Genomic DNA, 27529 nt, shown 5'->3' with positions numbered 1-27529 from the left:
GCAGACTGGCATCGTCTGCCTGTCTTTTCCCGTCTGTTGCTGACTGTTTTCATTAGGAACAGCAGCATAAATGAACTGCTCCAGGTGGGCAGAAATGCTTCCAGCCTGTCTGAGTGGGCACATTTCTCGCGGCTGTGGCACGCCACTGGCAACGTGTTGACCACCAAATGGAACCTAACAGAAGTGGGTGAGTATGAGAAGCTCCTGGAAATTATGAAGAAGGCTCTAATTCTTGTGGACTTCGGGGTAGCTCCTGGAAAAACTTTAGCACATCAGATCTTTCATAATTCCACTGGAGGAACTGAATCCTCAGATCTGAATTATTTGTATAGTTCATTAAAACTCTTACTCAATTCAACTTCTGACACAAACAGCACGCTGGTCTTGGACAGAATGTTTCAAGAAATACTCCCACTGAACGAAGTTGGTGGTGAAGGATTGTTCTACCCTAATCCCTATGGAGAAGAAAATCAAGATATTCTAACTATGGCTGCAGTGATTTGGAATCAGACGATTTTAAACAGGACTTATTTTAATACAGAGAAAGCATGGGAGGTTATCAAAATGATTGCACTTCATGCAATCTCGCTTGAAGACGTTGAAAATTATCTCAGCACAAATGAAAAAGAGTCATCATTATTTTCTGACTTCTTGTTGACCCCTGTAACTTCTGAAAATTTTGCAGAACAGCTCTTGTCCCTTGAGCAGCTTCTTGCTGCCATGGCAAAGGTGAATACCAGTGATCATTATCTGCTGATCTCTTCCTTATCAAAGCTAATGCAGAACCTCCAGAGTTCCCCTCATGGAAGGCAGGGAAATGAACTTCGTGCTTTCTGGCATATTGCTGAAGTGCTCCAGACCATGAACTGGAACAGTACAGACACTCTCACTTCCCAGTCATTTCTAGATATGCTGCAAAATTTGTTCAGTACTATGAAAAATGATACCTATCTTCCTTTCAGCAAGGAACTGAAGGACCTGATCAACTTTACATCCTTCATGTCTGAGCTCTATGGTGAAAAAGGAGACAACATCTCCATATACTTGCAGGTTGTGCAAAGGAGCATCTTGATTTTAAAAGATTTACTGAAAAGTTATAATATCAGTGAGCTTGAACCTATAAACCTATTATTGGATTCTTACAGTAACTATACCAAGAGACTGATTGAAATATGGAGAACAGGAATGGAAGTCCTTCATGAAACAAACTTAAACAAAACGTTTGAAGAAAAAATGGACATTGTCTATAATTTCTCACATTTCCTGCTGCAGAAGGACTTCATTAAGTCTTCCTTTGCTTCATTAGAAGCAAAAATTTGGCACTTTTTGCATGTAGCTTTGAGTCCTTTCCTTGAGAGCAGTGACAGTGATTTTGGGACACTCCAAAACTGCTCTGCTCAGGCCGTGCTCCACCTGACTCTCGAGATGCTGTTTGAAAATACCACTCTAAGTGAGTCCTTAGCAGGGAGCCCCTGCAAACCCCTCTTTGATTCTGTGGGCATGGAGGGTGGAATGATGCGCAATGACACCTTTAAAGAAATGATCCAGCTTGCCATAACAAACCTGAAACTGTCTCCAGAGTTTGCTGCTGTTTACAAGAACAGCAGTGAACGCTTTTCTAAGGAGCTGTTGTGCATCATCCAATCTCTGCAGTTTTCTGTGCGTTTCCTTTCCAAATTAAACGCTGTCTCTGAGCTGGAAAACTCCTGGGTACAGGAGAAGGTGAGAGCTCTGACTGCTGTGACGGAGGGGCTGCTGCAGAGCAATGCCTCCTGCCCCCTCATCGCCGTGCAAGATGTGGATGACGTGCTCCCGTCTCAGCTTCTGGACATGCTCATTCCTTTCATGCTGAATGAAACAGTACTGAACCCCTTAAATTTCTCTGGCAACTTAGCAGGCTGGAATAACTTGTCCACACTCTTCACTGTGGTGCAGGATGAGCTCCACATTAACGACCTGCTGCAGAGACTCCAAGACATCTTCAACCTCACCCAGTGGAGTTCTTACTCAAGTGTTTGGGATACGGTTGACAGCTTCCTAAACATCAAAAGGAATATTACTGAAGCAGCTGCCTTTGCAAAGTTGTTGGAAGCAGTGGCAAACAACTCTGCCAATGAAGTTTCAGCTCTAGAAATCATAGAAGCTGGTCACTACATTCTCAAGAGGCTGAACTTCTCTGATCTGCTAAATGAGTTCAATATAAATTCCAGTTCGTCTTTTCTCTCCAACAAAACTAATTTTGATGCTGTGATTGATATTGCCGCTCATTACTTCATTGACCTGGCAGAAACTCTGTACAACAAGACCCTGCCTTGGACTCAGAGTGACCAAACTCTGTCGCCAACCAGTTTGATCACACAGTGAGTTCACTTTTTGGGTATTGTAATCAGATTTGTGGGTGGTGACCACCATTCTCATTCCAGCATATAAAACATAGTATTTCCCACCAGTGGGTCAATATAAGCCTGAAATCACCCTAATTTAGGACACTAGGTCTAATGTGGGTTAAATTGAAGAAGAGGAAATTTCTCCTTGAACTGAATATACAACTAGAAGTGAGACTTCCAAAATTTCCTACATTGGCATGTTCATGGTGGAGGCAGAATGCTGTACGAGACTTGCCACCAGTAGTAAACTCTTCAGAAACCCCTTCTTTGTGGTACAAGTCTTTAAATTTTGATTCTCAGTCTCCCCTAGGCATGCCTTTCCATCTGTATCTTGCATCCACAGTGAACCTTTCAAGTGTGTTTTCTTGTACATATGGTTTGAGAGTGAATGACAGCTTTGGGAGATAACAACAAAAAGAAATGAAGAAATAAAATTGGGAGGGTACTCACTAAGGAGATGTTATGGGAGACACATGGCTTCATCTGGAATTCTCATTTACACTGGCAGGGAACAGCATCTGCACAACTGACAGGTTGCTCACTAATGCCTTTGTTTCTGAAAGAGAAGCTCATTTAAAATCCTGTCTTATTTTTCAGATTTCTGTTTTTGGAATTTGAAAAGACCATCTTACAGGTGACAATGAATAACAGCTATAACCCTTACCTGATGTGTTTAATGAATGCCACTGAAGTTGAAGACGACAAATTGACAGGTAATCATGATTTCATTAATGTTGCTGGGACCTCAGCTGGAATACGTTGTGCCTCTCTTTTCAATGTGTTTTGTGTAATGACAGGAAGAAATTGTGCTACGTATTTTTTATCTGCTGGGAATTAGCTGGAGCTGTGAGGCTTCGAGAAGCCAGACTCCTTTTCTTTTGAGTTATGTCACATTGTGGATATAGGTTTTCCATCCAACTCTATCCAAAAGGCACATCTACTCTTTGCTGTGCGATGACAGGTTGCTGACACTCCGGTAAAGAAATCTTACAAATGGAAACCAATATTCCCTTCACAGCTTTATGTACCTATAAGATGACAGCAGTCATTTTTGAGAGTTAGCGTGGTATTTCGTATAGATAATCATCATATGTTCTTACTGTAAAGCCTGAGAGGTTTATCTGCTCACAGAATAGAGATACCAGATGTGCTCTGAAGGACACTGTCAAAAGTCCTGTTGCCAGTGTGGATTTCTTTAGGACCAGAGCACCTACTTGGGACGGATCCATTATAATCCAGATTGCAACCCAGATCTTGGTCTGTGATTTCAGAGCTCTTGAGCCTTGTGGAAAACAGCAATGCTCAATAGGCCTCAGAATAAAAGTGCAAATATTCCCATCTGTGAAGTTCCTGCAAGTCTAGCATTTTTGTCTCAAGTAACTTTTGTTTTCTTTCTTGCACAGAAAACATCACACTGCTTTTGAAGCAAACTCACCTGAAAAAGAACTCTTTTATGCAAAATAATACCTCTGAGAAACATTCATCCATACCAGAGCTCCTGAAGCTAAAAGTGAGTCTGCTTAAAATGCTGACTTGAAGGACATCCTGCAGTGATACATGAATGTGCAATAGAGGTTTTGAAAAACAGTGTATGGGGGAAAAAAAGCTTAAAAGAGTAGCTGATAAAAACTAGGACTGTAACTTTTTTTTTCTGCCCGATGCCTATATTTAAAGGTCATCATTAAACTGCAGTGAGGAATTTTTTCTTACATGAGTACTTATGCAGCGTACACCCATTTTTCTGAGAAGGTAGAGGTGTCACTATCCTCCCAGTCTGTGGGATAGAATGGCTTCCATTTTCTGCCAGCCATCCCAAAAGGATGAGTACTTCAGAGGTTGCCAGTGGCAGCATATTCCACATCAATCGGTGCACCGGTAGTTTTAAAGTTCGATATATCGAGACTTAACAAAACACCTTCCAGACCTGAGATTGTTCTCAGCTTCATTTGAGGTGTAGGGAGTAGTCCTCAAAGGCACAAATAGCAGTTAGATACCTCTGCCTGCTGAAAATTAGTGGAATCGGGCATACCCAATTGGCAGTTACTTGGCACAACTGACTTAATTACCACTGTGCCTCAGGAGCAATACCTACACCAGTATGGCTGTAGCCCAAGTCTCCACATGCTCCCTTTGCCCTAGATATCTCACACCACCGTAGTGGTTTCTGCGATTAAGCACCAAAGCAATATTGATTCATGCATTTCCCACACCAGCTTTAGATTTGGCAGTGCCTCATTTGTATAAAATGCTTCTTACACCACACAGACATGACTGCACTAATAGCATGCATGCATTTTATCTATTTCTCCCTATGAGTAACAGAATTGAATTTAAAAGTATTTTTAAATAAAGATAACAGTATGCAATGCTGTTGCTGGTTAATATATCCATAACAATAGTACAGTGAGCCTTAGTGTGACAGGTACTTAAAGGCACAAAACATAAAACAGCTCTTGCCATAAGAGACTGATAATGTAAATAATGGTGTCAGACAAGAGGGAAGCCCGTAACAGCAGAGTAGGCAAAGGATTATAATTTTACATGGGCTGGCAGATGCGTAAATTCTGACTTCTAGCCAACTCTCTTTTGTAGGCTGTAGTAGAGTTGACCAGGTGGTATGTGAAAGGCTAAACCTGTTGCACAAGGTAGATTTATTTGGTCTATGGCAAGATTGATTAGTCAACAGGTAAGTCCAAATGGAGTATGGTTGTGTAGGCATGTTGGGCACGGAAATGATACGTTAAGACTTGTAAGGTTTATTAGATCCTGTGCAATGTTGTGTAGCCAGATCTGCTGCATGCTCATGTAGGAGTGATTGCTAAAAAGTGTTCTGTTGGAGACCTCTCAAATGAACTGAAACATATATTAAAATTTTAATCCTAAAGTAAAACAGAGAGGGACCGCTAGACTCTTTAAAACTTGCCTTTTATAATTCTGTCATCTAACTGGTGTTTGTGCTTTTGTCTTCCTTTTCAAAATTTCCTTTGAAGATATCTCGCCTCCGGGATCTGACAACGCTTCTTTGTGACTATGAGAGCTTTAAGTCAATACAGAATGTTTGCCATCTTCCTGACGTTAGCTTTGGAGAACTGTGTGAACAAAGTCAATCTCACGAGCAGCTCCTCCATGCTATTGAACTGAGCAATCAAGTTGTGACCAATGTACTGAATCATAAAAGAATCTCCCAAGAGCTTCAAAATATACTGATTGGGGATGCCACGAACATCCAGACGCAAATGAAGTGGTGAGGCTCTCCGTCTGAGTTAAACCGCTTTAGTATTCTGTTTATGAAATGATGAAATATCTTCTTGCCTTTTTTTTCATATCCCAAATTTTGTTACTTGTTCTATTTTTTTTTGATTTAGGTTTCAGGAGAACATACCAGAAGTTGCTTTCTTTCAAGAGGTTCCTCAGTATGTGACTACTTTGAATTCCATATTGAACATCACTGAGAATTTAACAGATTCTAGCAAGCAAGGTAGTTTTCTGTATTTGCTTTACAATGTTCGTAAACTTCTTCACTGGTACTGTACTTTCTGATGGAAATTCCCAGACTTGCTTAGTTGCCAGGAAGAAACAATATTAATGAAATAACCATACGCTATGTCCCATGTCCTTGGGATCCTTTATCTAGGGTAATTTGAGAGCCTGTTCTAGACCACCCTTTGTTTTCTGTACAGCCCGAACAGTCCGATGTGCTGCAAGTCTCAAGTCTTTCTATTTGAGCAGTTTTTTGCTATCACTGTCAACAAATCAAACTGTATAACCTAGTATATATGACTATTTTGCAAGGTTGGGTTTTTTTCCTATCAGCGATGTTGTACCACATATACATACTTCACCTAAGGTCCTCTCTGTGTGCTTGAGATTGCTATATGACATCAGTTGTTCTTGGATTGTTCTTTACAGAAAAGTTAAGAAATGTATTAAAAAATGTGGACCAACTGAAAGCGGATCTCAGAAACATAACACGAATATCCACAGCCAGTATTGATGCTCTTCTGGAAGCATCTCTCCCAGAAAACAGCAGTCAGGTAAGTTTGCTGTCATGCTGATGGGACATGTTGCTTTCTACGTCTCAGACCATTAAAACCAGAATTTGTTAGCGAACGCAGCTAAGCAGGTCTCTGCACGTGTGACAGCACAGAGGGAGGTGGATGACCCCACAGGGACAGACAGCGTGGCATGCTGCGGATCAAAATAGCCATCAGAAATGCAGCAAGAGCAGTCATTGACGTCAGCTCAGCCATTGGAGACCAGGAGCCATATGGTCTCTTTGGCTGTCACCAGAAGCTGGTAAGCAGCCATGCGCTGCCTGGTGGGCAACTGCTCCGCAGCTAAGGCACAGTTTGTTGTGACAGACTAATGAGGACTGAGTGGGGTCCTTGGTGGGGTCCTCAGCACTGAGGAGCTGTCACAGTCCATATGGAAGAAACGTAACCCCAATTCGTGAGAGTGCTCTGAGTCCAAAAATAGTCTCCCGTAATGAGAGGTGAGCTTGCCTTCCTCAGCCCGCTGTGCAAGCACAGCTCCAGATGCTTTTCCCCTTCCCAACCATCTTGTCTGGTCTGAGCCCCAAAAAGCACCCTCTTTTCCAGACCCCATGTGCATCAGTCAATGGGAAATTGAAGCCACAAAAGCTTTTACTACTGTGCAAGCTGGGCAGTAAAATATAATCCTTAGCATTTGTCCCTTGGAGCAGAAGTAATGGGTAGGCTTTTTCTGGTTCTCAGGGTTGAAATATGACACTGTGGAAAGAACAACAGCAAGGTAAGATTAATCCAGGAATACTGGAGCGGGCAGTCTACCCCCTAACAAATCTTCTCTTCTTTTGTGCAAACACAGCTTATTTCTCAGATCTTCCAGCTGGAGTCTTGTAGTGTCCGTCCTGCTGACCCACAGCTGCAAATGGTAGCAGAGGAGTTGTGCAATCTCCCTCTTCCAGAGAGGACTCGTGAGATGTACATCCTGGGGGTCACTCTGTTACGACACTTAGACATTTACAATTTCTTATACAAGGTTAGTGCTGGATTTGTAGAGTGCTTTCTATAGCCTTTGCTGCGTGTAGTGGCTGAAAGGTCATAAAATATCATCACAGTGGCCAGAAGCTATGCTGATTTACAGAAGCCAAAGATCAGGCTTTGCTCACGCAGTAATTTTTATTGCATATCCATGCTGTGACAGTGTGGATATAAATGAGGAACCCAGCTGGTATAAACCAGCAAACCTCATTTAAAAGCACTGGACCTACTCTAAATTCCTCCCTATCTGCTAGTATCGCTTATGTGCTGTCACAACCTCTTGAACGTTCCCAGCTGAGTTCGGGCTTCCTAAAAATAAAGCACTGGGCTAAATTTTTGTTTATTCCTTGAAAAGGGAAGCCCTGGAAAAAGTCCTATACAGTATATTTTCCCAATCTAGTTGGTACTGCCAAGTTATTAAATGGTTTCAAATATCACGCGCACACACAACTATATAAACGGCACATAAAAATACCGTTCATGGAGGAGTGTGTATTGAATACATATCTTAAAATGCTACAGAAGTGATCCTGGGGAAAAATTGCTGTTAAATAAGAACACCAATCAATTTGGCTTAGGTCAAAAGTCACTTGTAGTGTTTGACATCTTCATTGTGTGAAATGCTACCTCTTAGATACTCAAATTATATTGGAGCCAACATCTGATAAGCATTTCCTAACTGTAGGTGTTTGGAAAAATGTGCTGTTCAGCATATACAATATTCAGGGGAGTGGTTGGCAAAAGCACTTGGGGATTTGGTAATATAAATCCCATTCATTTCCCATGGGACATCCGCTCCCTAAGCCTCCTAACAGTTTTGAAAATCCCACAGTCTTTCTCTTGGAATTAACACAATATGGGTGTGTACATCCATGTGCACACAGATTCCTGCTAATCATAATTCATTTCCTTCCTGCCTCTTGTAGATGTTTTTCCCTAAGGAGCTTCAGAAACCCATGGACAAGATGTTAGGCCTTCTGAAAAAAATGAAATATTTCAGACACCAGGTTGAGTCTGGAGTTGATCCATTGCTGCAAGCTATTAATTCACTGAAGAAGCTCCGGCAGTCTAGGAATGTGCCACTGTCTCAGGTACGTGTAGTCTGCATGTGCTTTGGAGGCCAAACACCACTGGAACAGTTTTCACAGGAATTTCTTACCCTAGAAGCTAAAGGTGTATTAATTCGTAGATTACTGATTCTCTTTTAAAGCAACAGTGTTCTAAAAATTTCTGTCAAACTTACGTTTTGCCTTCCTGGGAGAGCTTTGATTTGGAGCAGTGGGACCATCATGTGCTCATGACAGGGGGGGACACTAGGAACAAAAACACAGGGAATGAATAGCTGTTTTGAAGGAGGGTAGACTTTCAACAAAATACTGGAAGGGATCAGTTTGTGAAAACAACTGGAGAACTGCCCACTAAAGGCTCTCCAGAACCACCTATGTCAACAGCAAAAGTTTGCTGTAGCTTTAGCGTGCATGAGATCACATCTGAAGCCTCACGACTGCCTAAAACATCCAGTACAAACCCAGTCCTGCTCTGAGAGCTGCAGTAACTTCAGGTTGCACTAACCTCATCCGGCACTGGATTTTGAACCGTAGTCAGTGACAGCACAGATTGCAGGAATTGGTTTTGGTCATCACGTTGCCTTGCACATTGCAGAACCACGTGCAGTCATGGCCCAGATGGGGATAGGACGTGCATATCTGTGTGACCAGTTCTATCTTCTAACCCGAGGTCTAATGTTCAATATTCTAATTCTGGTAGTTTATTTTTTTCTTCTCAAAATGGGATGCTTTTAGCATGCAGGATTCACTGGCATTTTATCTTTTCTGCAGGCATTATTTAAAACAGACAACTTTAGGATAAGACATGGCACATTTAAGTCCATGTCAAAAGTTCTCTGCAACCAGGAGATCACGCCCCTGTTTTTTGAGTCCTTGCTTCCAGATTTTGGAGACCCTATAGGCAACAGTTCTTCTGTGGAGGATGTCTATGTTCAAAAGATGATGAGGAAATACGGGATTCCTCATGACTCAAGTAAGTCTGGCTTTTCCTTAAGGCAAAAACCTTTCGGAACCAAACTCCACTGTTTCCAGAGGGATCCAGTGCTGAGCTGTTCCCCCACATGTCTCTGGAGGGCTGTAAGTGCTCATGATTTGTGCTAGCTGAAGATCTGCACTGCTCTAATTATTGGTGTTTTATTTCCCTAAATGTTAAAAGGAGAACAGCCTATGTAGCAGAGAAGTGCTTGGTACTGCACTGTTTCCCGTTTGTTGATGATCCAGTCTCAGGGGCTGACAGGTCACTGCTTTTTCTTGATGTGTAGTTTGTCCAACTGTACTGACATTATTAGCTCCTCTGAGCTCACAAAACCCCGTTTAACCTTCAAGCAGAGAATCTTGGCTTGAACAACAAGGCTCTTGTCCTGAGTTCAGCAACAGGAGATCTTGGGGGTGGATTGCTTTTGTCAAGACACATTATATCAGTCAGTGAAGAGGGCTCTGAAGTCACTCACCGGACGCAGCAACAAACTGGGCAGATGGGAGAAAATACACTGGTAGCTTTCACATGTCTAGTCTGTTTGTGCTCTGTGCAATTTGTTTGCTTTTCGCCCCTTGCAGCACCGTTTTGCTTATCCTTTTACCTGGACCTGGTGAAGACCCCAACTGGAGCTTTAATCTGGTCTTTTTTAAAACCAATGGTGCTTGGCAAAATCCTTTATACACCAGACACCATAGAAACTCAAGCAATCATGAGAAAGGTACGTCTCTCTTTACAGTGCATCAGGATACACCCGCTCAAAAGGACTGTGATTTATCTAGCGCGGGCTTGCTTATTTGAGAAGCAGATGTCTATTTTCTGTCTGAGTATTAGTCAAATTATCATTTTCCAGTTACATTGCTGGTCACATGAGTAATCCTTTGGCATTGGATGAATCTTACTTTTAAATAATTTGCTGTTGGTTTAATATAATACAATTTTTAAGGCCTTCAATTTATGAAGTTTCACCTCCATATTTTCAGCCAATAGTAGAGAGATGTCTCCCAAGACAAATCCTATAACCAGTACTTGTTCACCAGCAGACCAATGGTAGAAGGAAACCTCACATCCAAGACATACTCCGAATGTCACATATGAGGTCATATTTTCAAATACTTGCATCCAAGTTCAGTGTTTTTAGGGATGTTTTGCCAAACAGTGTTATGGGTGCTAAGAAAAATCCTAAGGAAATCAAATTTTACCTTGGCTGATTTATTGACATATTTATTTTTCAAAAGCTTTAAGGTAGTGAATAAATGAATCTTCATGTGTTTTGGGCTTTTTTATAGTCTAATGCAACCCTGAAGCAGATGGCTGATCTAGCCCTGAAGTCCCAGGAGTGGTTGGACAAGTCTCCTGTCATCATGAATTCACTGACTAAGTTAAACGAGACAGTTCCGATGATCAAGGTATGAGATCCTACCTGCCCTCTCCCTCCTGTGGGAGGGAATTGGAGGGGTGGATTTCTTCACTGAAATAAACCGGGATTCCTTGGACCTCAGACACATCTTGGGTCAACTGGAGAAACTTTGTCAGGCTTTTTTTCCTGGACTTCACGGTTTCTATGCCTGCCTGCCTCTTCCTGTAACAGAAATATTCCTGATGCACCTTTCCATGCAAATTCTCTCTCCAAAATGATCTGTTTGTAACATGCTCTCTGACACTGGCCATGCTGAGGCCTGCTGGAAGGCTACGGTGAGCAGGGAACGCTCTTCAGTTTGTAAATTAACTTTCTGCTTGATGGAGTGATCCAGCCAGCCAAGACCAGGCAAGAAATGACTTTTTCAGAAAATGAAATGGTATCTATAATAAGAATGTAGCTCTGGGTTCACACATAAGAGCTGGAAGATGTCTTTGTACGTCAGTGAATGTAAATAAGATTTCTTTTTCCCCTCCTAAGGAGCCTAGCCTTGCTTGGATACAGAAAGCAGTAGGCTGTAATGTTTCACATACTTGCTTCCCATTCTCTGCAGTAAAAATTGTCTCCTTTTCTTACAAAACTGTGAAAATGAGGTCTCTGGAACTCTAAAGCATTACAAGTTAATTTCAGTGGCTGGAATTCATTGTAATTTCCACAGCTCTGAGAGAAAATCCAGAGTGGAATATGCAAAAGTGAAGTCAAATACTCTCTGCTGATTGCACTTATTATTGGAATAATGAACTACACAGCCAAACAAAAATCTGTCTACTGGTCTCCAGGCTAAATTTGAGCTCTGGCTGTCTTCACAGGACTTAAAACAGGCACAAATGAAACTTACCGCACTTCTAGAATAATAAAGTTTATCCACGATTTTTCCATGGGACTCTAGAGCCTGGTGGAGACTCAACTGCCATCTTCTCTTGATTCCAGGAAACACTGGCTTGGGTTCACAGGGCTCTGTAGGGCATTTCCATTGCTAACATGTCCCCATCCTGATATGCTGAGTGGAATGTGGAAGATCAGGAAAGGAGTAGGAGGGCACTAGTGTTCAGTGAAGGCTTAGATCTCTTATATTTTAGAAATACACTAAGTAAGCTCAAGGGGCCTTGTGATCAAACTGATGCTTTTTCTTTTTGCTTGTTGATAGAACACCCTGCAGAATCCCTTTGTGCAGGTTTTTATCAAGCTGATGGTGGACTTGGATGCAGCTGAGCTGCTGAGTCAAATAAACGAACTGGGTAAGTTGTTCCACATTTGCTGCCCTCGCCTCTGTACTTCAGGTCTGGGAGCTCCTGAGTCACCAAGTTGTAACCGTCCTCTGGTGTTGCTCTTCTCTGGCCAGTATTGGATGCTTTAGTGCAAAGCAATCTCAGCTGTGATTCACAAGTCTTGTGGTCTATGGGAAAAGGCTCTTAGAAAGGGCTTTTATGAAGAGATGTTTCTCCCGAGTGTTGAAGAGATGGTAGGATGGGAATCTCTGCAGCTGAATGTGGCCACTGGAGGACACTGTTTAGCCATAATTAGCACTTCAAATGAGCTACCTGGAACTCTCTTGGGGAACGTGGAAAGCTCGCTTGCATCACATCAGGGCTCAACTTAGAAGTTTTCCAGAGCAGAAAAGCAAAGAATCACATAAAGGTACCCAGGCTGGTGAAGCCAGAGGCGTCTTTACAGGAGATGCTTTGCTGGAATTTGCTGTTTTCTGGTGACCTTGCTTGGTCCTTTAAGGTGAGAGCTGCTGATCTGCACTGTGGGAATCATGAGCTGAGAGCAGTGGTGGACACATCCCCTGTTAGCGCACAGCACAGTGATCACAGTCCCTTCCTAGCTGGTCTTATTGTCCCTACCCTCTTTTTCAATGAGTGGCCATGCATGTCAACGTAGATCTGGGCTATGCCAGCAAAACCAACATAAACCAAGAGTGGTGATCTGTTGCAGTCAGAAGGATATTTGCATACTGCTCGTGATGACCCCTGTGTTATTTCATGAGTAGCATCTCCTGTCTTTTAATTCCCCATAAAATCATCATGCCTGCAGCAGCTGTTCCGTATTAGTTACACTGCATTATGCAGTCACCTTTTAAAGCAGCCAGGAAACAGCAGTGTCTTTATTAAACTCCATTACCAGGTTTACTACACACATCAGCACAACAGACATAGCTTTTCCTTGATGTGCTTGCATAAGGCACATTCTCCCATGAGACACAGCAGCCCAACAAATGAGTTTATTACATCGAAACCCATAAGATGTGGAATAAGGGGGCAGCTTCCTATATGAGTCTAAAACCTCAGCAGGTTAGTAGCAACTTCTGATACAGGATGGTTGTCACATCCCACTGCTGGCATCCTCCCAAAGGCAAACTCACAAGCATATTACAAATGATTAACATAAAAATTGGGTCAGCAACATGCCTTTGTTGAGCTGCAAAGTGCAGAAATGTATTTTGCACTTAGTATTTAGTATGATGAGTTTTTTTCTTCCTTTCTGGTGTCATTATTTGTATAAAGAGTGGAATGATGTATTGGATTTTTTTCCAATGTGTAGTGATGCTGCTGGTTTAATTTGTGGTTGTTTGTTTTTCTTGCTATTTTTTTTTCCAGATGATATTCGGCTGGAATTACAGAACAACGCTGACATTGTTGATCAGCTGAATACATTAGCTACCCTTGCTGTAAATGTGTCCTCCTGTGTCTCATTTAATCGCATTCAAGGAGTCAAAAACTTAGAGGAATTGGAAAAGGTGGCTAAAGAGCTCTTTCTGAAGAATGAGCTTTTTGCAAGTATGTGACAGTCTCAAGTTCCTTTGTAAATTAAAGGTAGCCTGGTGCAGGGTGGGAGTGCAGCATAAGAAGTTTGGCTTTCTACCAGCAACTGTTGTCACAGCTCCCATCACACAACAATCGATTTTAAGGTGATGTGTGGGACCTGCACGCCCAGACCTCCTTACTGCACGGTTTTACACTCTCCTTTGATACCTCCTCTTCTCCTATACCTTTGCTGTCTTTATAGAAAGCCTTTGGTCAACTGGTGGTTCCTCTTGGGTAATTCTCAGTTTGAAGAAGGTTTCACTGCTCTTAGGAGATCTTCATGACAACTGCCTTCTTTCAGGCCTCCATGGGAAATGATGCTTTAATGGAGAAAGGTGTTACAGAATCATAGAATCATTTAAGTTGGAAAAGACCTTTAAGTTCACCAAGTCCAAACATGAGACAGTTCAACTTATTAGAAGGTCATAAAGCTCTTGAGATGTTCCAGCCGTATTATATTGGGTCTCCTTGATCACACTTCTCACATTAGTAGATCAAATTGCAGTTTCAGATCAGACAACAGAGAGGCAGAGGGGAGTAGAGAATGGGAGCTTATATTAATTTGAATGAAATGTATCTTGATTTTTAAAGAACGCCCAGTATCTGCTCAATTAGGATTTATTATAAGTCCTTTGACCTGTTTAGTTTAATACCTCACAACTGAGGGGTAGATAGAAACTTTCTTTTCGTGGAATTTTGGACCTTAGTAATGTTTGTCTGTTGGCATAAAAACGATTTTCTTCCATGTTTGTCATTCATTCTATTGTATGCTTTATATAGAATAATCAGGAAATATATTTTGGAGAGAAAAGCTTCTGTGATATTGCCTTTACTGAGACATTTTAAAGGATAAAAAAAAAGTCCTGTCTGTCAAATTGTATCTACGGCATGCCATTTCCTAACAAGAACTTGCAAGCTCTTAAATTCTCAGCTTTGCAGGAATTTGTATGGGGACAAAAATGTGTGTATGGGTCATAAACGATTTACACCACCGTGCTCCTGAGGTTTTTGTGTCACAGCACCACTATGAGAGCTCTATTGATAGAGCATCTTTGAGCACATTCGTGAGAGGTGTGTGTACCGAGTGACACACCTAACGGATATCTGAGAGTCCATGTGAACAGCAAGATTTTTCCAAACACAGCTGGTTTTTTTAAGAGCCTTTGATTTTTCTGAATGCTCAGTGAGAAAAGATTTAAAGGCTCTGGGGATGTATTTTGCACCCAGAATCATTGGTCACATTTGAAAGTACGAGCAGTTGTGGTGATGTATAGTTTCCACTTCTAGAGCTTCGATAAGCAGCCTACCCATCTGAGTATTATTTGTGTGACAAAGAAATGAAAAGATGGATTGTAACGTATAAAAATGAGGATTGTAACGTATAAAAATGAGGAGTTCCCGCGTATCCATGCGTACTGCTCCTGTGCTGTCAATTCTGAAAGAAAGCCTTTTCCCTTTCTTTTCCAAGGTATTATTTTCAAGCTACCTTCAAGCCGTGGCAGCCCTGGTCAGTCAGTTTATGGGACTTTGGCCCTTCCTCCTGTGCTCAACTACACCATCCGGATGAGCAGCAGGATCACGCAAACCACCAACCGAATAAGGGAACGCATCTGGACGGTGGGCCCGCACAATTCCACCTCGCAGAGCCAAATTTACAGCCGGGCATTTATTTATATCCAGGACAGCATTGAAAGAGCCATTATTGAGTTGCAGACTGGCAAGAATCCAGAGGAAATAGCTGTTCAAGTCCAGGCCATGCCCTATCCCTGCTACAATAAGGACATGTAAGTTTGTGTGGCTTTTGTCTTCGTGCTCTGTGTAAGTTTGTCTTGCCTGACTGGTGGAGTTCACCAGCTACGCTGGTCGCCTTAATACCATGTTCACGTGGTGTAGAAATAATTTCATTTTGCAGGTTTTGGTGTTCTTTTGTTTTTTATTTTCCAAGGGTCTGGACAAAAGAGGGAATTTTGGATTCTAGTATAAGTGGGTTATGTTTAGTTTGCCTAAATTTTTGTTTCCAGTGCTCTGTATGTATATGAATTGTCAGGTTTTACAGCAGGTGGAGTTTGTTGCCCCTGTTTTACTACACATGGTGGAACTGAGACTGGTGTTGGCAGGTTAAATGAAAGTGTTGGCTTGTTCTGCAGATGTCTACATGCAGACAGTGCAGCAAAACTTAGAAAATGTATTTACTAGGGGGGAAAAAAAAAGAGTCTTGAGGTTTATGAGCTTTGTTCCTAGAGATTGCTATCCAGCTGTGGTATTTGTTGTTAATTCCAATGATTCTAGCTAATGTTCAGTGTACAGTGGATAGCTCTCAATACAGGTGCCTCTTAGATGGTTTAAGAAGGATAAGAGGGAAGACAAAATTGTACCGTTCATCTCTGCGATAATGAGGGAGGACAGAGAAGCTGTCGTTGTGCCGAGTTGCCAGGGTTAACAGCCTGTTACACAGAGCAGTGCAGCATGAACTCTGTGTGGACCTGAATAAGTTTTCAATGGTGAAGCAGATCAAAAAGTTTTGGATCATTTTCCTTCCCACTCATCTTGAGCCAGATCTGCAGCTAGTATAAACTGCATCTCTGCCAAATGCAATAGAGAGAAACGAATCTCTCACAGCTGAGGACCTGCCCCTCTGGCAAGGCAATCTTGGTCTGCGTTGGAAAGCTGGCAGCATCGTACTTCCTCAGAGTTACTACCCTGACCACAGCTGGTGGCCAAACTGAGCGGAAAACACACCAGGATTTCAGTGTCCGTCAGAAATCACTGAAGGGCGTTCAGCAAATAGTCTGGGTAGGCTGGAAGGTCACTCCGCCCTGACTGAGGGCCTCCCTGAACCAAAAGTATGGAGTAGACCTAGGAGCTCTTTCTGCTAAAAAGCCCATGTGTCTACTGCATGAGCTAAAATATTATGTGGGACATATAGCTATAGGAGCTATAGCATTCAAACCGAGTGTTGACTTCTAGCTGCAAATACATGGGTTATTGCTGTGAGATAGTTTTGTACAATGATTAACTGGCTGCCGGAGGCATTTACTACAGTGCTGTCTGCTCCTCTGCTTGTTCTTGGGCTGCTGAGAAAACTGCTCGCCTTTAGGTTTCCCTCCCCACCCCAGATTCAGAAGGACAGGAGTGTGCTCAATTATTAAAATACCTAAAGGCACTGGATCTTCATCCAGTAGAAGTCACCATAAAATGACTGCTTCCTGTTTTCTCATAGTTACCATCCAGTAGGGAAAAGGAGGGACTATATATGCCAGTACACAGAAAGTGGCGAGAAATGCTGTATTTTTAATAGCCTAGACATCATTCCCAAGGTGGTAGCCAAAGCCCCAAACAAGAAAGTAGTCATTGAGCAACTGAAATGCCTTTTTGTTGTTCTTTATAAATATGGCTTCATTTGCATAGAAGCATTTCCATGGTTTGTGGGAAATTTTGAGCTTCAAAAGTCAAAAAAATGTAAACCCAAATATAATCATTGTAGTTTCTTACTTTTGTTCTACATTAAACTTTTCTCAGAAATAACACTGGTGACTTTTGTTTAAGCCAGTTTAGCAATGAGAGAGGAGAGCATAAGCCCTGCAGATAGAATGAGATGGATCTCCAGCTACAAGAACTTGCATTCCATCACAAAAGGAGAAATTTACTGTTGGGCATTGCTGTCTTTTTTTTCTGCCCGCATTTGGCACAGGAAGAAGGTTTTCACTAAAGTGAAGCCCAGGTTGTAGACCTCGATCTGTAACCCTTGACTTGTGGGTTCCCTCTGAGGGGAAGAAACTATATCCAGACAACTCAAGCAACAGGAAAAATGATCTGCTAACAAAATTTGACCATTATACCTATTAACAGAACTGGGAATTAGAACTGGCTGCTGGGATGTTTCAAAATGGGATGCATGCCATCAGGGAGCCAGGAGATGCTGCTGCTGCCCATGGTGGTTCCTGCTCCTGCCAGGGGTGCTGCTGAGCAAAACTCCCAGAATACATCTGGAAATCCCTCTCTGATTTTTTTTTTTTTCAAAGGAGAAAAGATTTTGAACAGTCAGGAGTTTTATGAATAGAAAATCCAATGCAATGGCAAAATGGCCTTTTTTTGTAATTATTAATTATACTCCACCTTTTGAAATATAAGCATGTCTTTTCTTGTGCCAAAGTATTATTCTGAAAAATATATTCTGTATAAAGCATTAATCCCCAGAACATTTTGCATTCAGCTAAAGCCTGCATTTGCCTTTTACAGGTTTTTAACCAGCGTGACCTACTCTCTTCCATTTGCTCTGATGGCTGCCTGGGTGCTGTTTATAGCTGATTTTGTTAAAACACTTGTTCAAGAGAAAGATCTGAGGCTTTATGAGGTACGGTAAAACTTCCTGGGGCGTGCAAAATTATAAACAGATTTTCCTTATTAGTGGGTAGTATGTCTTGTGTGCAATATTAAATGGAGAGAAGCAAGCATTAAGGAAAATAATATTCCAAATACCTATTGTTTGACCTGCAGCGTCTGAATTCTGACATTGTAACCAAGCTCAAAACCATAGAAATGCAGGGCATTTGCCCTTCAAGGGGTGAGAATACTGCTTTGCAGTTCTGAGTGCTGGAAATGTGGGGACCTCACAAAGTTGCAAGTTTTCTAAAGATTTAAAGCTCTCTGAAAATTGACTTTGAGTCATACCTACTGGGGACAAAGACATGAAAAGTGACTTATTTCCTGTCCTTAAAGTTATTATACTTAATATTTCAGAAGGTGCTACATATTACATCAACTCCTCTGAAATGAAGTTCTTCATTCAGGTTGCTTGCTGGAAAAGAAATGACATTGAGACATAGGGAATTTATTAAATTAACTCAGGTTTTCAGTGTGAACACCATCAACAGAGAGGAGCGGTAAAGAACTTTTGTAAAACTAAGCTTCAGCAAGCAACAAAAGCTTGAACAGATTTGTTTTTTATCCGATACCATGGAAACAAATACTGATTCACTGAAAACTTCTCCAAGACAGGAGTCTCTATGAACTGTGATGAGATTGAAAATGAGTGAACCCCAGTGACTAGCTAGTCTCACTCTAGTTTAGGGAACCCAGTTTCACCATCTCTAAGAACTAGGGTGTCAGTAACCATTTTAGGTGTGTAATAATCTACAACAAGACACCAGCACCTGTAGTTTCTTTTGCTTCTATCAGTGCAAATTTCCAGTTTTGCACAAGTCTTGTGGACTAGATCATTAGCTAATATAAATTCATATTGCTTCCTTGTAACCATTGTAATTTAGGTCTTATGTGTTGTCTTGGAGTTGTGTGAAAAATAGTTTGATTTCAAAGATACGCTGAAGCCATGAGATCAATTAGCATTAGCTGGTTTAGTTTTCTTTTCTGGTCCCTATGTCTATTTGCGTTATTCCCTTTTCCTTCCCATTGGGGGAGGGAAAGGAGTTAGAGAGCATCTGTCAGCACGTAGTGGCCAGCCCAGCCCTAAACCTCAATACAATAATTTAAAAAAAAACCAAAATGCTTTGGAAAACTTACAAATCTAAAGCCAGAAGTTGCTTCAGAGCTTGTGGGCTGCGGTTCTTCATACTTGCGGATCCTGTCTGTGTTGTTCTTTTGCAATAGACTATTTTGCTAGGCTAGGGTGTTCCAAAAATGTTAGCAAATGGTTTCTCCCTGGTTATCAACATAAAGTATGCTAAAGCATGAAAGAGCATGGTTTGGTTGCATGCTTTTTCCAGAAACTGCAAAACCCCCAAAATATCAGCAGAAAGATCTCTTAAAAAAATCTTTTGTCATTTGTGATTTTTTTTCCCCCTTTCTCTCTGTAGTACATGAAAATGATGGGTGTTAATGCCAGCAGCCATTTCATCGCCTGGTTCATAGAGTGTGCCATCTTCCTTCTAATTACTGTCACCTTCCTCATCATTGTTCTAAAAGTGGGTGACATCCTTCCCAAAACAAACACAGCACTCCTGTTCCTGTACCTTATGGACTACAGCCTGTCTATCATAGCCATGAGCTACTTCATCAGTGTTTTCTTCAATAATACCAACATAGCAGCCTTGGTGGGCAGTCTTGTCTACATCCTCACCTTCTTCCCCTTCATCGTGTTGCTTGTCATTGAGAATCATTTGAGCTTCTCTGTGAAGACTCTGCTGGTAAGTTCTGTTTTTCAGTGGCAGGGACAGTATGTGTGGAACTGGACATTCAACCTTCAGAAAACTTCAGCTCTTGTTATAGCTTGTGTCACAAATGTACATCAGCTGGGTGCCTTTCTAAATTCCATCCGTGGATGCTGAGAGGTACAACAGCATGACAGGAGAATTGGCCATGGTCTGTTTGAGGGAGACCTGCAATTGGTTGTGTCCCATGACTGAAAGCAACAGTTATGGAATTTCGTTGAGTTCCCACCTGCTAGCCATGTTTCTCACCAAGGACAGAAATAGGTGGGTATTAGGTTCCAGAAGTCAGCCAGTATTTCAAAAGCCTAAAGTAATGCCCTGGATAAGGGACGAAGCTGTGTCCTGGGTATTGAAGCGAAAGGCAGGCAGGCTCTAAGAAGACATTACAGCCCATCACCAGAAGTGTCAACCATCATAAGCCTGGTCCAGTGCTCTTTGTGACTGCTGGAGAAAGATTTGCCTGCCCAGTGGGCCAAACCAATGAGATACTTGATTGGTTGACTGACTTGGTTTCTCTTTGAGACTAGTTCCTAAGTTCTTTGTTTTCATTTTTGTTTGTTCCACAGAGTCTGTTGTCTCCAACTGCGTTCAGTTATGCAAGTCAGTACATTGCTCGATATGAGGCACAGGGCATAGGTATGTTTATCGTAGACAAAACTAGGCTTTGAGCTCTCATGGTTGTGACATTTTATTAACTAATACGGAGTCTATTTGTATTTCTAAATTCCTTTCTGCAGGTCTGCAGTGGGACAACATGTATAAGTCCCCAATGATTGGAGACAACACTTCCTTTGGCTGGATGTGCTGGCTCATTCTGATAGACTCTTTCATTTACTTTATCCTGGGATGGTACATAAGGAATGTTTTCCCAGGTAAGGATAAAGCATTGAGGCTGGCATTGTACCAGCTTCTGGAAAACAGTGAATACAACACTGGCCGATTCGGTGGTTCAGGCAGTAAGAGTCTGCACACACGATACCTCTGTTTCTAGATCAAAGGGAGCATCACTTTTTAGCTGTCTGAGAGTAGTAATGAAACTGAGACAGAGCAAAGCAAGGGAGAATTAGGTTCCTGTTTATTGCATAGGAAGGTGGTTCTTCTGAAGAAGCTGAAGCCAAGGACATGGGAGGATGTGTTTGCAGTCTGCTCAGTGGAGATGAGAACAGAGCATGTTAGCCTGCATTTGTCAGTTGAGTGATTTTGTGTTGCGTTACTTATATCATTTGATTTCAAAAAGTAGTTCCTGCCTTGGGTAAGAGCCAATGCGTTTGTCTTTTGCTGTTCTTCCCCACCTAATGAAGCAGTCCACTGGCATACGGAAATCTACCCAGTGGAAAATGTAAGTACTCCTGCCCTCCAGCTATGAAGTTAGTCAGAATAACAAATTAGTGAACACTTGCTGTTGTGTGTGTCGGGCAAATTCTCCACCAAGTATCAGTAGTACATGAGCACATCAAGAGGGGAGAGATCTCTGTGGAGTTTATTTTTGCTATTCTGATGGCACCCCAATAGTGATACTTCCTCAGAAGCAGCAACCTGAATGAGATTCCTCTTCTCCTTGCAGGGAGATACGGTATGGCTGCTCCCTGGTATTTCCCGTTGCTTCCATCTTACTGGATTGAATACAATAGTTACCTCCCCTTCTGGAATGAGAAACGAAGCGGCCTTCTCTTCACCAAGCTGATGCTGAGGAAAGAAGCCACCCTGAACAATAAGATATGTATGTGAATGTTAGATGGGGTAGCAATACTAACTTATGTTTTAGGTAAACAAAGCTAAGTTTGTAAAGGGGCACCATCCTCGAAAAGCACGTTTCTGTATTGATCCTTATTTTGTAGCACGAGAAAAAATGGAAGCTGTTACTTGCCTGAATGGAGATTTGGCTTTTAAATTATATTTGCTCTTCCTATTTGGTGTGGAAATCCAGTACTGATATTCACGTACATATTTATGTTTATTGGAGTTGGGCAGTTACATTAGATGCATGTGTCTCACTTTGCAATGCTCTGTGTAGAAATATGCTTTTGCTTGTGCAAGCAAATACAGGTTTCCACTAGGCAAAAGGGATGTGTGCTTTTTTGTTCATCTCTTTAAATATTTAGCCTGTAAAATACTGTGTGATCACACAGAAAAGCTTGCTGATTCTACCTAGCTGAAAATAATTCAGTAGATTTGCTGTATGTCCTCTAATTTTCTGTGCTTGCTTCATATAAATTAAGTTAGGTGCTCTGAAACATCTAAATATGAGACCTTTTCAAAAGTGATTAATGCTTATTGTCAGGAGTTATTAGAAGCTGCAGAAGTAAAAAGGAGAAATCCCAGAGAGCTCAAGATGATACAGATCCTGTGAAATGCTCTCTCCATTCCTTGCTGAAAGGCACCTACTTATGCTGTGGTTTGCTTTTAAAAGCCCTGCTTATCTCTGAAGGGAGGAGAGCAGCACAAACACCTGCTGCAGTGCAGCAGCTGTCCTCTGACCCTTCCCTTTGCTGTCAAAGGTGCCGCCCCACCTCACCTGGAACCCGAGCCCACTGACCTCACCTTGGGAGTCTCCCTGCGCAGCATTACAAAGGTTTATGGATCCAAAGCTGCAGTGGACAACCTCAGCCTCAACTTCTATGAAGGGAATATCACTTCCCTGCTAGGACACAACGGAGCTGGGAAAACTACGACCATGTGCGTATCCTTCAAAGCTGCTTTTTTTAATACTGTGGAGCATGACTGGGTGAAGGTGAGAGCAAGTGGGGCTGTGCAGTGTTGGGAGACTGAATAAGTTACTTTATTAGGCTAAATCTCTTATGTAGTTTTATCTTGCTCATGGATGACCTCAGCAATGCCTTCATCTGTTACAATTAAAGGCTCTTTTCTGCTTAGGAACATGCTTTTTGATCTGGTAGGATACCTGTAATACGCAGCACAGCGACTATTCTCCGGTTTTGTTCCACGATGCTTTGGTACCTGGGGTTAGGTTATTCTGAAAGCCTTGGGTAGCGTGTGCACACACCAAAGCTGAAGTGATATTAGCGAGGAAGCTTAATAAAGGTATAATTCAACTGCTCAAACTCATGTGTTGGCTGGGCTGGAATGGCAGCGGGTTAATACGTTGGCCTTTCAGCCCTTCCAGTCTTGCTGTTTATAAATTATTATTTGGATTGTTGGAAAGCAGCACTAAAACAGACGTGTAGAACTTGATTTCTCCACTGATATATATGTGCATTGCTCTGAAAGCAACATTAAGCTGATAAATAGAAGCCTCAGAAGAGCTAAAAACAGTAAGACAGATGTGTGCTTCATCTTGGCTTATTATCAATTCATCTCATAGCCTGTTTGCAAAGTGTAGGCAAAGGCGATATGCAGAAAAGTATAATAGCTTCTTGAAACTTAGTGCAGACTTCAAATTCTGTGTAAGGCCACAGGTTACTTCTTTCCTTTTTAATGATGATTAAAAGTCCCAGGAGAAGGGGAAGCTCTGGAAAGTTGAAGGGTGGTCTGACATACATCTTCTCCCTTTAGTCCCTGCAGGACAGCACCAAAAGTGACCTATATATGTTGTGCAAGTAGCTATTCTGAGCAGAGAGTGTTTGACTCGGGTGTGAAGGATATTGCTAGGTCAGTAATTATTCGCTTGAGCCAGATGAAAGTACTGCCAACTGTGAGGTGCCTCATCTGGCAGTCCTCTCCCATTTCTTGTTAATAATGGCACAGAAGTCAGGTTTCCATGCTCTGATGTGGTTAGTAAGACAGAGATGTGGTTTTCAACCTCTGTTGTGGTTAGCAGTATGAAACTGTCTGGATACTGCAGACAAACCTCAAAGAATGTAGAGTAACTGCATTATATGAATTTCCAGTGATTAAATTGGAAGTCAAGGGTATTCATGAGTATTGATGCATGGGGTACGCAATGGGTCTGATGTATGGGGTCTGACTTAGGGAGAGAAGGGCTGAAGCAGGTAAAAGAATATGTGAAAAGTAGCCAGAGTTCAGTGTGTGAGCTTGGTATTTGCTCTCACGTTCCCACAGAGGGGTACCGGGATGTGCTTTGATGGTAACTGGGCACTGCTCTGCCGAAGCACAGCCGGACAGCAGAAGGAAGAGTGGCCAGTGATCTCTGGCTGGAAGAAGTGTGATGGCCATGTATGGAAACTTTGAAAGTGATGATAGGTACGGGATCATGTGAAAAAATTACCTTTGGCTTTCTCCTTTTTCTAACTTCTCTTCTTATTAATTCTTTCCTTCCAGATCTATTTTGACTGGGTTGTTCCCTACGTCATCAGGTACTATCTTTGTGTACGGCAAAGACATCAGAACTGACCAGGAAGTTATCAGGAAGAACATGGGGGTGTGTATGCAGCACAACGTGCTCTTTAACTATCTCACCACAAAGGAACACCTGCTGCTCTACGGGTACATCAAAGTCCCTCACTGGAGTAAACAGGAGCTCTACCGAGAAGTGAAGAGGTATGAAAATAGCAGGGTTGGGGAAGAGAGAGAGAGCTGTCAAAATCATTGTGTGGTAGTGCCATTGCCACGGAAAAGCTCAAATGAATGGTTCTGAGGACCGTTGCAGATCAAGCATAGATTTCAAGTAAGGCTGTAGTCTGACTAGAGGAATATATTGATATCTGTGGCTGTAAGAAAACAACATCTCCAGAGGGTTTACAAGCTTCTGTGGCAATTCTTTGGAGGTGAATTTATATAGGCCTAAGGGTCTAGTACTTGCTGCTTTACAAGTTTCCCCAGAAAGAGATTTAATCAACTAGTCAGAAAGATGATGTTGGCTTTATTAGTTCTGCAGAGAAGTGAAGCAGCCAGAACATCCCAGGGAGTTTGGATCTTGGTGTTCTCAGTTGATGAGGTTGAGCCTTTAACCTTGACTTGTCAAATGGAAACTTTGAAAACATGCTAAAAAAATATTTTTAAATTAAAATCCCAGTCACTGAGCCACAGGGTGAATCATTTCCCTGCACTGTGACGGTTCAGGAGAGCAGTCCATACTTGAGCAGTTTTTCATTTGCAGTTATGCTGGGTCTTTAGGTATTTTCTGATCCCCTGCTTTTAAAAGATGCCTGAAGGACAATCTTTAGGGTTTGTTTTTGCTTTGTTTTCAAGTACTTTGAAAGAGACTGGACTGTACAGCCATCGTCACAAGCTAGCTGGCTCCTTGTCCGGGGGGATGAAGAGGAAGTTATCTATAGCTATTGCTCTCCTGGGTGGATCAAGGGTGGTGATTCTAGATGAACCAACCACAGGAGTGGATCCATGCTCTCGGAGAAGTATTTGGGAAATTATCTCCAAGAATAAAAAAGGTACCGTGATGAGATGAGATGCTGCCCAGTGGCAGAGGGGATTTGTGTCGCTTTTGGAAACCATGGAGAATAAATTGTGGGAGGCTGGGATTTTGGAGGCCCTCTGGGTGCATGCTGGTTGGTTTCTGTAAATTTAAAGTGTTATTTGAAAGGTAACTTTGCCAGGATGCCCAATTTACAATACAGTAACTTTCAGCTTCTCTCTAACATTGCCTTTCATCCAATTTCATTAATAATTACAAAAAAGCACAGTCGATTTTCACCTGTGTCCCCTCATTCAGCACAGTTTTCACCTGTCTCGTGTGTTTATTCTGTGGTGGCTGACATCAGCTTTGTGTTTCCCAGGGAGAACCATCATTCTCTCAACACATCACTTGGATGAAGCAGAAGTTCTGAGTGACCGAATTGCCTTCCTAGAGCACGGAGGGCTCAAATGCTGTGGTTCACCATTCTACCTCAAGGAAACATTTGGTGATGGATACCACCTGACACTCACAAAAAAGAAGGTTTGTGTCTGAGTTGGTCCTAAATTTTCCAGCATCTTGGGTAGGAAACTGAATCAGTCATATGACAGGAAGGAAGGAGGCATGTCATAGTGTCCCACAGAAATGAAGCATGCTGCAGAAGGCTCATCTCAGCCCTAGATGTTATCAGTGGAATGGTTGGTCCAGTAAAATTTTATTTTCATGTAATAATTTTTTTACACAACCAGGTGAAAATGAGATGTGATTTGAGCTGAAACCCTAGGGTTTGGATACACAGGTTCAAGAATATAATGGACTGTTTCCTCAGGCTGACCATTTATTCATACGCATGAACCACTGAGATACCTGTGTTACAAGACATCCTGTTGTTCAGCTTGCTCTGCCCGTCCCATGCTGGAATTTATGTGCTTTTTTATAAATAAGTTTCCTTTAGAAAGACATCCCATATGGAGAATTCCCCAAAACGCAGGATTCTTAGCTTCAGCCCCTCTACACAAAGCCAAGCAGCTCTAACACACAGGGCAGAGGTCTGAACTTGAGCCTCCTGTATGCCAGGTACATGATGCAGTCCTTTTTGTCCTCTGTTCCCCGCTGGGCCTTAGCCACCTTTTGTGTCCCATGGGCATGGTGACCACAGCAGGCACTGCTAGGGGCAGAGGCAGAGATTCTCCTATTTGGGAGCCTGTGTGGAGCTGAGCTACAGCTCTCGGCAGCTTCAGCTCAGAGGGGGGCCATCAAGGCTTGTTTGGGGATGCAGGCACATACGTTTTCAGGAACTGCATGACAGATCCAAGGTCAGTAGTGGTATGAGAGAACTTTGGGGATCTGGATGTGACCCCACTGCTTCTTGGTGAGAGATACTGACAGAATGTGTGGCCCCCACTTTCTTCAAAACAGGAGGAGGCTCTCCAATGGGGCCACCTGACCAGCCTCTGTAGCCCTCAGAAAAGTGGAATGTCAATGCTCTGTTTTATTGAAAAAGAACAAGGTTTCCTTGATGGTTCAAGGCAAGGCTGAGTGTAGAGTGTGAGTTCTGGAGTTCAGAGAAATAAAGAAGACGGGGACCTTGCCAGCCCTCAGTGACCACAGAGTGTTTTCCTCCTTTTTCAGAACATGATAGAGGAGTGTGACACCACAGCAGTGACCTCCTTGATCCAGTCACATCTCCCAGAGGCTTATCTCAAGGAGGATATTGGTGGAGAGCTCGTGTACGTGCTTCCCCCCTTCAAGTCCACAGTCTCAGGGGCCTACCAGGCGCTTCTCAGAGCCCTCGATACCAGCTTGAATGATCTCCACCTTGGTTGCTACGGGATTTCAAACACAACCGTGGAAGAGGTATGAGCTCAGGATCTGCTCGATTTAATGAAATGTTATGGAGATTAACTTCACAGCACTGGGTAGCTCTGCTATCTGGGCTGGATGGTGGCATGTTTTGGATTTGAGAGTTGCAGGCAGGGGAAGAAGTGGTTTGGTTGTTCACTGAGTTACACTTACAGACATATGAATGTGTAGATGTATTCATAAATCTATACGTATTCTAATGCACAAAATGTACAACTGTCTCGCCTTACTGACAGATCTTTGACATTTTACCCAGAAAATGGGATACTGGAGTTAGATTAAGGAGAGAGGGCAATAACGTGTTGCTTTTTGAACTGTTCTGGTCTCCACAAATCTGGGTTTGTCTAGAGATGCAGTCAGGAGGGAGGGAGTTCGCAAACCATCTTAGATGATAGACGTGGGCATGGATGCTGTATTGTACGAGTGTGTCACCTGGTGCATCTTGGAGTAACATGGACACTTTTCTGCCCGTGGAGAGCCCCTAGTGCAATAAATACATTTAGTTGTACCAGAAACATAAAGTAAATTATAAACAGTGATGACTCTTGCCTT

General features: G+C 42.3%; 1 protein-coding gene across 1 annotated transcript in view; it reads left to right on the top strand.

Moving 5' to 3' along the window:
• Nucleotides 1-1539: 1539 nt before the first annotated feature.
• ABCA12 (ATP-binding cassette, sub-family A (ABC1), member 12) overlaps nt 1540-27529 on the top strand; it is a gene marked incomplete at its 3' end in the record, with an annotated part of 41406 nt that continues 15416 nt past the window's right edge. The window contains exons 1-24 of the mRNA XM_009866414.1: nt 1540-2360; nt 2985-3100; nt 3791-3897; nt 5378-5631; nt 5753-5865; nt 6297-6421; nt 7233-7406; nt 8335-8499; nt 9247-9448; nt 10033-10172; nt 10741-10860; nt 12019-12109; nt 13472-13651; nt 15147-15462; nt 17918-18032; nt 19492-19821; nt 20412-20481; nt 20583-20717; nt 21410-21565; nt 22344-22521; nt 24085-24303; nt 24955-25151; nt 25497-25657; nt 26747-26971. Coding sequence (XP_009864716.1) covers nt 1540-2360; nt 2985-3100; nt 3791-3897; nt 5378-5631; nt 5753-5865; nt 6297-6421; nt 7233-7406; nt 8335-8499; nt 9247-9448; nt 10033-10172; nt 10741-10860; nt 12019-12109; nt 13472-13651; nt 15147-15462; nt 17918-18032; nt 19492-19821; nt 20412-20481; nt 20583-20717; nt 21410-21565; nt 22344-22521; nt 24085-24303; nt 24955-25151; nt 25497-25657; nt 26747-26971 — 4710 coding nt within the window. The remainder of the gene's footprint in view (nt 2361-2984; nt 3101-3790; nt 3898-5377; nt 5632-5752; nt 5866-6296; nt 6422-7232; nt 7407-8334; nt 8500-9246; nt 9449-10032; nt 10173-10740; nt 10861-12018; nt 12110-13471; nt 13652-15146; nt 15463-17917; nt 18033-19491; nt 19822-20411; nt 20482-20582; nt 20718-21409; nt 21566-22343; nt 22522-24084; nt 24304-24954; nt 25152-25496; nt 25658-26746; nt 26972-27529) is intronic.

Source organism: Apaloderma vittatum, unplaced genomic scaffold (assembly GCF_000703405.1).
Source record: "Apaloderma vittatum isolate BGI_N311 unplaced genomic scaffold, ASM70340v1 scaffold33123, whole genome shotgun sequence".
In the NCBI taxonomy this organism is placed as follows: Eukaryota; Metazoa; Chordata; class Aves; order Trogoniformes; family Trogonidae; genus Apaloderma; species Apaloderma vittatum.
The sequence above is the reverse complement of the archived record's forward strand: the minus strand, read 5'-3'. Positions and strand labels throughout refer to the sequence as shown.